General features: G+C 31.3%; 1 protein-coding gene across 2 annotated transcripts in view; it reads left to right on the top strand.

Annotated features, from left to right (window-relative positions):
• The window catches only part of cpx (synaptic transmission protein complexin), a 346,937-nt gene extending 331,597 nt beyond the window's left edge, over positions 1-15,340 (top strand). For both annotated transcript variants that reach the window (XM_081734725.1, XM_081734726.1), the window contains 2 exons: positions 2,475-2,604; positions 8,091-15,340. In XM_081734725.1, the coding sequence (XP_081590851.1) occupies positions 2,475-2,604; positions 8,091-8,164 (204 nt within the window). In that variant the 3' untranslated portion in view covers positions 8,165-15,340. The remainder of the gene's footprint in view (positions 1-2,474; positions 2,605-8,090) is intronic.
• Positions 15,341-16,410: the final 1,070 nt, after the last annotated feature.

Genomic DNA, 16,410 nt, shown 5'->3' with positions numbered 1-16,410 from the left:
TCTGGATCCAGTATCTACTTTATATTTCTATTTCTACGAGATCCATCTTAATATTATCTTTATATTTGCGCCTACCTCTTCCGAAATGTCGTTTTCCTATTTCCAGTTAAAACTTTGAAAGCGGTTCTCCTTTCTTCCATTCTGGCTATATGACCTGCCCACCTGAGCCTCCTAGACTTGGTGATCCCAAGAACGTTTGGTAAACGGTATAAACTATGCAGTTCTTCGTTATGAAATTATGTAAGAAGAGCTGTCTTTAATACACTCTGTAAAGAAAAAATAGCGACACCTCAATTCTCAAGATAACTTACAGCAAAAACCATAGTTGCAGCCGGCTAGAAGAGGAATAGAAGGAAATTATGAGTGTGAATGTTCATTTGCATTACCTGTGACACCTATGGTGTACAACGACGCTTACGAATTGTTTATGTATCAGTAATATTCTGTTCATATGGCACCTGAGAGCGTCTCGTAAGTTATTGGGGTGAGAATTGTGCTCTGCATTTGTGATGTATAGGCCCAGGTAAATAGCATTTTCTCATTATTCTTTGCTTTGTCATTGTTTGAACAAAGTCAAACGGCAATATTGTTATTGTGCAGCGTTGTTTTGTATGAAATTGTTGCTACATGTTGACTGTAAACAAGTAAGGTGGGTAAGAAATGTCAGTTGTCGCCACGAGAACAAGACATTCTTGCTTTGCACAGCTAAGTTACATCTCTAAGGGAGATGGGTGGAATACTCAAAATCCACCATTCGACGGCAGAAAGAGTAATTCCCAAGCAAAACTAGTGTAAGAAATCATCCCTTCGTCAACAGTGTGATAGAAAAAAGAAAGCATCGCCCAGAGCAGATCGCCAAATAAAATCAATAGCACTGCAGAATTAAGGAATGACTTCCCCAAAAATCGTTTCTATAATTTGAGATGATCTTGGAACTGAAGTTACTCGTATGATTGTTTTGTTTTAACTGTATTAAGAGGATATTACGAAGAAGAAACCGCGTGGAAAGTCGAAACTGACAAAAACACAGAAGACTTCAACACGTAGGTTTGTGAAGCGATATGCTACTTGGATTTATGACAACTGGAAGCATGTTGTTTTCTTCGTTGAAAAAGTTTAGAATATTGGGAAACGATAGTTGTGTGAAGTTGAGGATATGAATGAGCAAGGAACTTGACATGGATTTTGTTTAAAAGATGCAAATATTTAGTTACTGAGTGATGGTATGGGCTTGCTTCACCGCCAAAGAGGCCAGAACAATGGACATAAGTGAAGTCATTTGATGCACACAAATGTCTTCAAATTCTGGTACGTAAAATTCTTACAACAGCTAAAGATAACTTTCCTGAAGAAAATATAGACTACTTCGTTTTCCAGGACGTTAATGCTTCATGTTACCGAGCGAAAATCGTTAATACGTGGTGCAAGAATATGATTATTCAAAGACTCGTGTGGCCTCCAAACTCACCTGACATTAATCCAATTGTAAATTGTGGGTCAATATGAGCAGAAGAGTCAATAGACAACTATCTAGGATAGAATGGAACTCACGGAACAGATAATCCGGAAGTGATTCCATGAAATCAAGGTTACATTTTGCAATAGCCCTGTCACCAAAAAGCCTCTCAATGTTCGTACACTATATATCTTACTCTTAAGAAATTCAATTTTTTTTTTTTGTTTTGTGCTATTATTGTTGATCTTTTATACTTTTATATATAGCTCTTTCTACAGCCATTTTTGCTGAAAACACATATAGGTACTAATATATCCATATACATTCATTATATGCATATAAAAAAACCGAAATTGCGGCGCAAGTATTAAGAATGAATTGCTCATTGAGAATATGCATTGTAATATTATCATCAATTCATGTAAAAACTCATATTGGTTAATATATGTTGTGAAAACCATATCCGAGCAAGTGTCGCTATTTTTTCTTTACAGAGTGTATAACCAATTTCAATTTTTCTATCTACCCCTTCACCAAAGCATTTTAGGTACTAGTATTACGCACTTTTCGCCATTACTAGCGGTAATTAGTTGCTAAAAGAGAAAAGATATTTGTAACAATATATTTGAGAGTACAATGCTCGTCATAATCTTGCTTTTGACGATGCAGGTAACCCTTATGAACCAAAGGACGTGACTCCAAAAAATGTTGTAACGAAATAAATTCATAATCATTTGTAGTAAGCAATAACTTACTATATATATATAGATAGATAGATAGATATAGATATAGATATAGATTCCCTCGTGGATTAGGGGAAAATTTACTGTTTTCTTGTTAGACAAAGCGACAGTAAATTAAGAAATTGTAGTGTGGAAAAATATTGGGAGAATTATTGCTCCCAAGTCCCATAAGCGCCATCACTATACTTTAGTAACCCGTATATGATTTCTCCATGTATAATGAGGCTGTTCTCGTATTTAAAGTACTTATTTATGTTGTACCTTTTATATTGCAGTACAACATAAAGAAAAAGGAGGAGATCCAGGAAACACAACAAGAAGAACCAAATCCGTTGATGCGGAAAAAGAAAACTCCCGAAGAATTAGCGGCAGAAGCAGAAGCCGAGGACGAGGATGAATTTACAAGTAAATATAGCATTTCTTATTTTTTTTTTAAATATTTATTTCAGTTCAAGTTCATGTTTTATTTGGCTTACAGTAATAGTATTAGTTGTCGTTTTCAATTATTAATATTAATTAACCAATTGTTTGAATTTATAAGTAATAAATAATTTCTCCTATTTATTAAGTGTTCATTTAGTTCATTTATTAATTGAATTTACAAGTAAAATCAGCAGTTTATCTCTTCAAATTCTATATTCATTTTAGTTAACCTATTAGTTGAATTTACAGGTAAAAGTATATGTTGTCCTTTTGAAATATTAATATGAATTTATATATTATTTGAATTTACAAGTTGGAGCTTTAAGGAGGGACAACAAGAAACATACTTAATAAAACAAACCAGAAAGAAAGCGCACATTTTTCACTTTACTATATCTGTTTCACGCAGTTGGATCTTTAAGGAGGGAGGGAAAACAAGGTACATAATTAATAAGACAAACCATATAGAAAGCACGCAATTTTTCACGTTGATATATCTGTTTCAGCGAGAGCTTTAAGGAGGAAGGGACAGCAAAAAACATGATTAATAAGACAAACCAGAAAGAAAGCGCACATTTTTCATTTTGATATATATGTTTCACACAGCTGGAGCTTTAAGGAGGGAGGGACAACAAGAAACATGATTAATAAGACAAACCAGAAATAAAGCGCACATTTTTCACTTTGGTATATCTGTTTCCCGCAGTTGGAGCTTTAAGGAGGGAGGGACAACAAGGAACATAATTAATAAAACAAACCAGAAAGAAAGTGAACATTTTTCATTTTGATATATGTTTCATACAGCTGGAGTTTTAAGGAGGGAGGGACATCAAGGAACATAATAAGGCAAATTAGAAAGGAAGCGCATAATTTTCACGTTGATATATCTATTTCACACAGTTGGAGGTTTGAGAAGGGAGGGACGACAAGGAACATCATAAGACAAACCAGAAAGAAAGCACTCAATTTTTCACTTTGATATATCTGTTTCACACAGCCGGAGCTTTAAGGAAGAAGGGACAAAAGGAGCATAATTAATAAAACAAACTAGAAATAAAGTGCACATTTTTCGCTGTTTCACTCAGCTGAAGCTTTAAGAAAGGAAAGACAATAGAAAATGTGATTAATAAGACAAACCAGAAATGAAGCGCACATTTTTCACTTTGGTATATCTGTTTCACGCAGTTGGAGCTTCAAGGAAGGAGGGACAACAAGGAACATAATTAATAAAACAAACCAGAAAGAAAGAGGAAAAAATCACGTTGATATACATATGACAAACAAGAAAGAAAGCACACACATTTCACTTTGGTATATCTGTTTCACACAGTTGGAGCTTTAAGGACGGACAACAAGAAACAATATTATTAAGACAAACTAGAAAGAAAGCGCACACTTTTCACTTCGGTATATCTGTTTCACGCGGTTGGAGCTTTAAGGGGGGGCAACAAGGAACACAATTAATAAGACAAAACCACAAGAAAGTACTTCGAAACCGAATTATTCAACAGTATAATGTTTTATGTTCCTCCTGAAAAAAAAAAAAAAAATATTCCGGTGGACTTCAGACGTTTCTCAGTTCATGTCTTCAATTAATGTTGGCAAAGAACGAGATGTCTCTTGTAACATAACATTTATTTTTCTAGAGTTTTCTCAAATCCACACATGAGAATTTATTCTTAAGTAGCTTGATTCATCAAACGTTTGTTTCACGTCTTATATTTGCGCAATGTCGTAGTTAAATAAAATTAAAGCTTTAAAATTTACAAGGTAAAGTTTAAGAGTTTACAGAAAAGTATTTATTTTCGATTTTCTCGAAAACTGCGATTAAAGTTATACATTAATCCATACATTTTGTTCAGCATAATGAAATATATGAATTTGTATATGTCTCAGACATCTCCGTCCCGTTAAACATTATTGATATTGCAGAATTGTACTCCCCTATAACGACCATATTCCGAGGTTAAGGGTGAAAGTTCCTTCCAAATCTATCTATATAAATAAAAATTAAAGTGACTATGTTTGTGACTTAATAGCACTTGAACCACCCAACCCATCTCGGTCAAATTTTCAACATAAGTCCGGTGTTTTTTATAATTTCAATTTGATGAACCAACTTAGTCGAGGAAGAGGAGAATATATATATATATATATATATATATATATATATATATATACATATAAGAAGAATATATACAAATGATCGAAAATGACTGTGACTAATACTAGTCCTAAATCCATAGTTTTTGGAATCACTGAGATGTACAGTGACACTTTCGATGCCGTCGTAATCTAAATTCAGCCCTGCAACTAGAGAGAGGGGGAACTATATAAAAATGATAGAAAATGATCGATATTAGTGCCAAATCCGTAGTTTTCGAGATCGCTGAGATGAACAGTGGCATTTCCTATTCCGTTAAATTCCAAATTCAGCCCCCACAACTTGAAGGAGGGGGAAAGGAATATATATATATATATATATATATATATATATATATATATATATATATATATATATAAATGATCGAGAATGACCGATATTGGTGTCAAATCCATATTTTCAGGATCGCTGAGATGAACAGTGACAATTCGGATCCTGTTTAAATCCAAATTCAACCCCGTAACTTGAGGAGGGAGAAATATATAAAAATGTTCGAAACTGACCGATATTAGTGTCAAATCCATAGTTTTTGAGGTTGATGAGATACACAGTGACAATTCCGATGCAGTTTAATTCCGCCCGCAACTTTGGGGATGGGGAGGGATATATATATATATATATATATATATATATATATATATATATAAAACAGTTGAAAATCACCGACATCAGAGAGCGGTTCAGTAGTAGTAAAAAGTGACTGACTAATGGAACATATTACTAATTTTTTTTCTTATTTTAACCCAGCGAAGCGGATAATTGACGCTATTTTATCATAAACCAAGAAGTATACACATTCTATTAGCTAAATTCACAAAGAATGATTTGTTTAAAATAAAGGAATAGTTTCTGAAGTTAATTTGTTCAACACAAAGTGATTGTAGAGTCCTTTAACCTAAGGCATCCTATGTTATCATCAGATCAAACCTACTGTATCATGAATATACTAGATTCCGAAACTGTTGCGCAGTATATTCCTATGTCATCACTTTGATCTAGCTGTCATACACATACATACGCACAGCATTCTATACATGATACGTACTAACAGCTATGTATTGATGATCAGCCTTCTAGTCTAACAACTTTGCCTTGAATAATCTATAGGATGCATATTATTGATGCAGAACTAATTCTTGGTAGCTGGCTGTAATGCACTGACTGTTGTTTCTATAGAGTCGAGTATCTATTGTTACTCAAATGACAGCTGTTATTCTGATGCATAAACATACTATACCATATTATTGCAATATGTGGTAATATTTAGAACAACAAGTTTCAGTAACATTTATTAGTAATGTACTCTTTTGACATTTTTTACGATTCTACTCTATTTAATTTCATTGTCTTATTTGATAATTGATTACGGTCATACCTTCAAAGTGTCGTAAAACTTCTTTCAGGTAAGTTTAGGTACTGACGATGGTCGTTAGACACATCGAAACGTCATTATAATAATGGAAGAATCTAAAGATTTTCCATTTTTAACATAATATCCTCCAAACTATATTCTTTTTCCTCTCTCTTCTTTTCTCACATAACGAAAACTGACATTGCAGTACGTGTATGTAAACATCAAGTAAAACTGATCAAGGCACAAAAAAAAGGCACTCAGCTTTCAAGCCTTGAAAGATTCATTGACGGTATAAAGAAAATAGAAAGAATAAGAAAAGACATACCAGAGAAGAGTATGAATGTTAAGTTTCTGTCTCCTACCTTGAATATTATTACTGTAGAACATGTACTAAGAATGAAATTTAATACTTTCTTCTCAATTTTTACACTACATTTTATTATCTATTTCAACGCATTTCTACGTTTATCATCCAGCTCTTATTTTCTACAACTTTTCTGGTGTAACTTACATCTACGACTAGTATTTTCCTCTTTCTCGTGCAGTTCTTTGACAATGAACTGGTTACTACATGTTTTCTCTCTGTAACATTTAAAATATATAACAGCGTGTATTTCCTAGGTTTCTCTCTTCATTTATATATATACTTGCATAATATTTAAAAAATAAGCGTTGTGGAAAATAGAAAAAACAAATCAGTATATCTATTCGAATCACACTTCTATACTTACCCCTTTAATTCACGAATTAATTTGGTGTATTGAATTTTTATTCCTTTATACGTTACGCGGGTAAATGTAAATAAAATACTATAGTAATATGATTTTTGTTTCTCTCTAGAATGTACGAACTTAAAAGTTGATGAAATTATATCACAGTGCAAAGAAGAAAAGCAAATTTTGGTGAAAATCTCTCTTTTGAACTCCTTTTCCATAAAATCGTCCAGGATCAATTTTAGCTGTAAGAAATAAGAGATGTATGACCCATCTCTAATATAACAAAAAGCATTCTTTGGTCTTTTACATACGTTTACTGACGCTCTTGTTCAGTTATCATTAATACTTTACAACGCTGATGTGGCTAATCCTAGCATACGTAGAGTGCTCATATTGTTCTGTTACTGTATATGCATCATCTTTACCGTATTATGAAAAAGTGGTAACATTAGACGTTGGAAACCTACAATGTACCAAGTTAGTCCCTCCTCTCGCACTAAATAAGAAACCAAGATTACACATAATATGGAATCTCCATGCATGCAGAAATTAACATGGAGCATTTCAGTGTATACACACGATACAAACTATTGTGGAAAATACATTAACCAACTTGTGCTAGGTGGCCACTAAAAAGTACGAATACTATCAAAGGCCGTCAAGGCAGAAGCGCAGCAGGAGGGCCCGAGCAGTAGCAAAGGAGTGTGTCCGTTGAGAGCAGGCGCGTCAGCGACGGTGGGTAATCGTGTGTACAAAGATTTATTTCCAATATTAATTTCCGCACACATGGAGATTTCATAATATACTTGTGTATTCTTGGCTCCTTATATAGTGGTAGGAGGTACCTTGGTGGTTTTTTAGTTGCCAACATGTAATGTTAACCACTTTTCCATAATAAGGTACCAATAATACATATACCGCAACGTTATGGGATCTCCAAGTATGCTACAATAGCCACATCAGCGTTGTACACTATTACCTGTCTCCAAGTTTGAAACAATGTGGTGGAAATGTTATGAATCGATGCAACATGGTATGAACCTCCACTATTCGCTAATGTATACATTTTAATAATCTTGTGATTGTTCTTATTGTTAATTAATTATGATACCAATTGACATAAAAATTTAATTTAGGGCCAAGAATAATCGCCATCTTGAAATTCAAACAAATTTTAAACGAGTAACATTCATATGGAGTTACTGCTAATTGTATTTTTATTTCTGTTTTGTAGAATTGAAGAACTCTATAGAAACACAAGTGAACGAAATAAAATCGACGATCGAGAGCAAATGTGTTCTACAGTGAATCCAGAAGAACTTGGGAGGTTAGCAATAGCGTGGCAAAGGACATCGCTATGCAATGCGCGGGCCTTTTCAGAAAGATCATATTTCACCCTACGTTGAGACTGGTAGTGAACATTTCAACAACAACAACAATAATAATATCGTCAGATGCTTAAACTGGAATGAGAAATTAAGAACGACAAGGACTTAATATATATATACATATATATTTAAAAAAACAGAAAGAAATAATAAAGTAGTGCTTTTTGCCAAGTCGTTTTCGTTGAAAAAAAAAAGCATGAATGGAGGAGTGTGATCATAGTAACTGCCAAGAAAGGTGACAAACTTCATAAACATATGAATAAATGCAAATTTGAATACGAATATTAAGGCAACAAAACCGAACAAGGTAAAAAGAGAAATGATTATTTTAAAAATTCAGAAGAATATCAAGGCGACAAAAGCAGACAAGTTAGAAAAAAAATAATGATGAATTCAAAATTTGAAATTAAAAAAGGAGATAACTTTGGTTTTCTTGATAAATTTACTTTGACGTCGATATATATAAATGTATCAGTTTGTTGATGAAGATGATTGAAAATTTTATCTATGTTGCGCCGTACATAAAAACAAAATAAAGCAAAAGCGTAGTGATATAGCACTTAGAACGAATAAACAGTAGTTGATCGAATAATAATGTATCGTAGACTTATTTTTGAAAGAAAGAAAAATATGTTATTTTTTAAGTGATAGAAGATATTTCTCAAAAAAAAGAAACGTGAAGATTCTCACATTAGAAACGACGACGAATATCACTCCTCCACCTAGAAGTTAAAAAAAGGGAAAAAATATACAAATGACTGGTTGGACTTGTTACCGTTAACTATGTGTTTCAGAAATATAAACAAGATAAAAAGACAATTGATCAAAAAAATTACAACTTCTTAGAAGTGTTTAGTTATTACTAAAAATTAATCATGGAAGCGAGACAAGTAATAATATTTTCAAAAAAGTATATTAGTGTGTGTGCGTGCGCCAGAGATTTGCATTTTTTTGTACTTTTAAGTTATTGCATGTGATTTTATACTAGATTTTAAATACCGAATAAAAAATACCAGGAAAGAACAAGCAAAAACATTATTAAGTATGTGTTATATTACTGTATTATAATTATTATTCATAGTAGAATTTTAGACACAATGGACAAAAATCTTGTTTTTATCTAGCCGGGTATATATATATTTAAAAAAGACTAAATTGTTATGAGTGTATGTAAACACAATTTGTATAATAAGTTTCTCAGTTTTTTGCTAATTCACGTGTATTCGTAAAAGGCGTGAATATGGGTGCTTTAAATAATAATAATAATAATAATAATAATAATAATAATAATAATAATAATAATAATAATAATATTAATAATAATAATCAGAGAATAATAAGTTTCAGAACGTATGATTTCTCTAAAATAGATCAAAAGAATCTGAAAGTTATTGTATTATGGTGCATCAAAATTATTTCCTGTATTCATCCAAATTTCTCTAGTTACTGTTACTTTTATTTATTTATTTTTACTATAACGTAAAACGACAAAACCTAATTAAATATAATTACGATTTCAGAGATCGAAACGGAAATCAATTATTTGATCTCTCAGCAATTTATTTTACACTTACTACGATTAATTGTCAATCAACTGCTGATAGTGCAAGGTATTATTTCTCATATGCTGAAACCATAAATTTGTTTTCTTTGTCAAACAGTTTTCTTAAATATAAATATTGCCTGAACATTTATGTTTTGTAAGATATTTTATAATCTTACTGATAAGAATATCTTGTATCCTGTTACATGTATAAAATTTTACATCTCAATAATCCAGGATAATTTTATTTATGATGTTTAAAAATTCATTTTCAATTATTTTTCAGAGACGTATTGTGTTAATGCTTTTCAAAATTGAGCTTTTAACCATTCAAAGTTAATTGGAATATATATTTTAGATTTTTTTACCCACTTATGGAGTGTATTTTAAAAAATGAAATATATTCTTTTAACAATGATTTTTGAGACAAATCTCAACTAAGAGTAGCAGTTAGCAATGTATTTTTGTTTCATATGTAACACAAACAAACAATGACTAACTACTTTTGTAATAAGCTTCGTCTAGCATCATTTCCATGGATCATGAAACAAAAAGGAATTTACTAGCTGCCTTTGAAATTTATGAGTGCATATTTCTCAGTGTGGCATATTTTCGAGGTATGAGAATGCAAGAATACTTTATTATGATTAACGTGTATATTTAAAGTAAAGAGTGGTCAGCAGGTTAACATCTATTCAAACAGTTATTGTAAATTAATTAATGCCCTGAACGTAAAAGCGTTAATATGAACTTTCATGAATTTCAAGTAACTACACTTTCTTTCAGAGAAAACTGGGATTATTTACTTCCAGTGAACTTGATAAATTTGGAAATAATCGTGAAAATATAACATACTTTGTATGTAATAACATACTTTGTATGTAGTTTCTTATGTTATTCCTGTTTACATTGTAACTTCTGTTGTGATGAGTCGTAAATCTCTGCTTTTCATACTAACAAATCACATATCAACCCTGATACAACTAAGGCAACACAACAGTACAAAGTTGTTTCAAACAAGTAAAATATTTATGGAAGTTTGGATGAATACGAAAATAGCACAGATCGGTCTCCAATTTAAAATCTGAAATAATAATAAAACAGTATTTGTTTACCTTATACTATATACCTCAATAGTTACAAATTGAGGGGGTTGTGTGATTGTGTAACGCAAAGAAATAAACATAAAAAAACTTAAATTTATGTCTTGGTAGAAGAAATGATGTGGCGCTAAAGCAGTACTAATCTTAGTATTGTTATTACTGTAGTAAAAATAATAGTAATAATAATAATAGTACACAAGCGATTATAAGGTTAAGATAAAATGTGTGATGAATTTTCCAATGCAGACCTCCTTAGCTCTTTTTTTTTAGCCGTCATCATTGCTAGTACATAAATCTATACCAGTTACTTTTTAGTTTATATAAATTTCTAATTTCCAAAAAGTTAATCATGCCTAGTACATACTAAATTACTTCATGTTAATACTTTTCTTTAGTAACTTTGATGAATGTTTTTATTTGCTTCTAATGATTCATTTTGTAATAATTCTGAGTTCTGTATTAAATAAAAATACATATTAAAGTATGTTGAAAGTAGAATATAGTGCACATGCTAAGTGAAAGGTTGTTAGCAAGGCCAGGAACTATTTCTTCGTCGAATGCTTTCTGTGTTTTCTTCATTAGTATATCTCTTGACCTTTTTTATTTGTCTATCTGCTAACTTTTCTTTGCTAGTGTTCTATGGTACGTGTGCTCTCACAGAAATATCTCTATATTATTCTCCTTAAGACATGTCTCTCTGTGTCTCTAGCTTTTAAATATACAGTATATACTTATATATCTATGTCTGCATATATGTTTGTGTGTTTTTACATATTAAAATAACTACAGAAAACACACATAAATATGTGATGATGTATAGGGAAGAATAACACATATATATCTATATACAAATAAGATAAATAAATCAACTAAAGGGCTTGTGTAAAATGCCTCAGCTGTCTCTTTCTTGTGTGACGTTTCGGACGTAGCGTTAAATCTATGGTGAAGGCTGCTAATCGTGATGGAAATAAACTGGATCTTCGTCATGTGAGGCTTTGGGATCAGTTATGGACTGAAAATTTTAAACTCTTTGAAAAAGGGAGGAGTACCACTCTTTTTTCATGATGTCAATTAAATGTGGATTTTCAACCTTCCATTTCTTAAATCTGTACTTAGTATTTATTGTCGGGCAATAAGCAGTGAGTGTAGGTATAGTACATTATCTTATAGAACCAAAATAGGCATAGCCCGCACACAACACGTGCGTCCAAACATGATATCATAGGTTTTTAAATGTTGTTGATTCTTAATTGAAACAAATATGACCATGAAAAACATTTTAAAAAAGAAAATATCAATATACAAGAAAAAACAACCCAAGTTAGGGCCCATTGGATGTATGTATGTTTGTTCTTGAACCACTTAGAAACACGCTGCATATACTCTCTGAGAATATAGAATCAATTACACTGTTATACTGTCATAATTATAATAATTTGAGTGTTTGTGAATGTTGGTGTGATTATTGAACAACAAACAGGAGTAATTATAATAATAGCTGTGTTTGCACCTATGCTTAATAGAGAGGGAAAAAAGTTCTAAGGCCTGTATCTGATTGTTACCAAACTATGTATATACCTAGATATTACAAAGATTGTGTAGTTGGTTACGCCTATCTGGTTCGAAATCTGTTACTTTTGTTGTGTGATACTTCAATACATATACAATATATATATATATATATTCATACGTATATGTACTCTCTATGCTGTCTTTCTTATACTTCAAAATTAAAAATAAACACTAGCGATTACTTCAAGAACAAAAACTAACAACGTACACACTTTTTCTACATGGGTACATACATATTATATGCATAAACACTCACACACAAACACACATATACACTCACAAAATATAAATTTATATACATATATATACCAAATGCATGGGTGTTTATTGTTTCACGTCTGCAAATATGGGATTTACTTTCAAGGGATTGTCCTGGCCTTTATGGAAGATATTTGTAAAAAAAATTGTTATAAAAAATAGAAGAGTAAGCCATGTTTCGTTTGGTAAGTGTGCAACCACCCAGAAAAGAACAAAAAACACTGAAGCTTGTGAAAAATAAATATTTCGTTTCATCATTTCAATTGACCAAAAAGAAAAATAATGTCAAACTAAATTCATCTATATTATGATTGAAGAGAAAAACAATCATTTATAAAATAGATTTCACTGTTGGTTGTTGATTTATTTTGTAGGTGATAAGGAGAAGGGATCCTCCGCCCCAAATAATATTGAATGTAAGAGGGATTTTAAGAAAAAAACTCCTGCTGCTTGAGTGTAAGTTTATTAATATATAAACATGTATCAGGTGACAACGTATATAAATATATATATATATATCTGGGAAAAATAAATTTTGGAGAGTGTGTATTAACTATGTATATTGCTTGATCGTTTGTTAAATTTCGTCTAAAAAAGAAAAAAAAGATTATTCGTATGCCATACGTGTCATACTATCTCCCTAAAAGTAGAAGAAAAAATATATATAAAGCATTATCGTTAACTGTTTGGTTGGTTATATTTCCTACCTATATGATTATCAATAAATTAACACCAATTACACATTAAGTTCGTATGTATATATACATATATATGTTAAGTGTTTCGTGAGAAACTATTGTAAACAGTATAAAGTAAAGCTGGAAATGCTATCCTGAAGGAAACAGTTTGTTTTTTTAAAAAAAGTGCAAGAAACAATCGCTCATGTGTTAAGTATTACCGCCATTTTGTCCGAGTATCGTGCCAAACAGGGAAAGATACAGTAAAGCTGTGAATAAAGTGTTTTTTCGGTAAATGTGCTTATGTTTATCTTAAGTCAAAAAATGAAACTCAGTTTTCATATGCTTGTCTTCCCATAAATACAGCAATTATGGATACTTGAAAGCTAACATTTGTACATGTAAAAACTTAATATAAAATTGCTTAGTATGTGTTTCAATTTATATCCATCTTCTTTTGTTTGTTTCTTATGACATGTTCACTTTACGATATTCTTATTATTAGTACTAGTAGTAATAATATTATTGATGTTGTGTAGGAGATAGTATGACACTGTCCGCAAACGTGGCATTGGAATTGATCACACAATTTCTTTTTGTACAGGATATTAAAAAAAGAAATAAAAACACTTGAGAATTGTGTTAATTCTAAATGGAATATACTGAGGATCCTGTTTGTTTTAAACAATTGTTGTTACTATTGTTGTTAGTTATATTCAAAATACCTTGCTGTGAGAAATATTTAAAAAATATATATGAAAAAATAAAATAAAAAAAACTGGATGGAACATGTAACGTTACCGCATCTGACACTTAATTTCGACCACATCTGTTGAAAAATGTTTTCTCCTTGTAAACAAATGTTAAATATTAGTAAATAAAAAAGTTTTTTAAATGTGATAGAATATTATATATATATACTAGTTAACGGTTTTTTACACGTTACAGAAAAATCAAAATAAATTAAGTGTTTTCATTGTTTTCTGGTGTCTTTGTTTCGTACTTGTACACTAAAAAACTTAACATTTTGTCTCTGATGTTTTCCGTACTACTACTACTACCACTACTACTACTACTACTACAGCTACTGTTCACACTACTACTGCCTCTGCAGCTATTACGTGGTCGGTAGAAACGAACTAGATGTTGGTAGCAAACATGTTCTGAATCAGTTAGACCCGTCACTATGCATATCTGTTATTTTAAAAAAATCCCAAATATGTAAACAAAATATACATATATAGATATAGAAATAATATTCCTATACCACATACACAAACACACACATTATATAATATGTATTGAAAGAGAAATATAATAATAATTTGCTACACACCACGATAAAGCCGATACATTTTTCTTACACAAATACACATAGTAATTTTTGTTTTCTAAAAACTTGCAGAAAGGCACAATATCACAAAATTTCAGTGTTGCATAACTACAAGCAGAGAGATATATATCTCTTTTTAAATAAACTAAAATGAAATGCGCGTAATTCAGGTTTAGCAGACAGTTATAACTTAGTACCGGCTTATGTTATTTAAAAAAATATATATATAATAAAATTGTTACATAGTTGCCATTTGTCCCTACACACACACGTATAATATATATATGAATAACGAGTACCTTTTGAGCCTTAAAAAACAGGATGCGCTAGACTGTGTGTTTGTATGATATACATATATATAATATAATATTGTTCCTGTAATGGTGAGAACAGATATTTCTAGATGTAGATACTGGGCAGGCTTCCTAGAGCTAAAAAAAAATATACAGGTATAATAAATACGAAAAAACAAAAGAAAAAAACATAAATAAGAAACAAACAAACTGTAACTGACCCACCATGTAAATGTAACACCCCAGACAAGGGTGCTATTTGTCGTTCTGTTAATAAACCGTTCAACCATAAAAAAATAAACAAGGTTCAAAAATCATATTTGTGTTTACTTGATTCAACTTTCTCCTTTATACTTTTTTCTGGAACTTACTCTTTTGCAGCAACGTAAAAAGAAGCATATCCGCGCAAATAGAAATATACAGTGTTTCCTACGTAACTTTATCCATAATAACTCTGGAATTCACTACAGGAATAATTAACAGACTTCTGAGCAGAGGATATAAACACTTATTTCTTAAAACTAAAATATAGCATAGTTGTTTCAACAACTCAACATTATCTTTATCAGACACTAACTCTAACTCTGATGTTGTGCCTGATGAAGATAACATTAAGTTGTCGAAACAGTTACACTGTATTTTCATTTAAAATATATGTGTATACACTCTGATCACAAGTGTGTTAATTATTCCTGCAGTGTCAATGGCAGAGATAAAGCTATTTCTGACACAATGTGTGTGCTACAACGCGCAGAGAAAACTTATTCCTGACACAAGTTATGTGCTACACCGCACAGAGAGATGAATCTAATTATGAAACAACACGTCTACAAAGTTACATGAATATGCAATTTTACTTCTGATGCGATGCGTCTGTTACATCGTTCAGAGAGACAAATGTTCTTATATGGGGTACGTGTTTCATCATGCAGAGTAAACGTAGTTCTGATACAATGTTTGCTATACTGAACAGAGAGAAAATCTTCTGACGCAATTAGTGATGTGAGGTGGAAAATTTTCTGCGGAAAATTTTCCGTTCTAAAAAAATATCGGTAATCAAGTAACAATTCCTCAGTAACCATAAAATTGATTGAATTCATGTATAAAAATGTTAAAAAGTGAAAAATCGTTTAAAGAATCTGAAAATTTTCATGGCTCAGACAATTTTCAGTACTATTAGGAACAGGCGAAACAATTTTTCATGAATCGAAATATTTTCTGTCTTCTATGGAGGAATTGAAGTACTATTTATAAGTCGAAAAATTTTCAACATTTTGAACCAAAAAGTGCCACAACGTTTTGTGAATCAGAAAGTTTTATTGCTCTGTAGAAACAAGTGAAAGGAATTTTCATAGATAGGAAAATTTTCATTACGATATAGAAACAA

Source organism: Thermobia domestica, chromosome 12 (genome assembly GCF_964235325.1).
Source record: "Thermobia domestica chromosome 12, izTheDome1.hap1.1, whole genome shotgun sequence".
Lineage (NCBI taxonomy): Eukaryota > Metazoa > Arthropoda > Insecta > Zygentoma > Lepismatidae > Thermobia > Thermobia domestica.
Note: the sequence above shows the minus strand (reverse complement) of the source record. Positions and strands in the feature narration are given on the sequence as shown.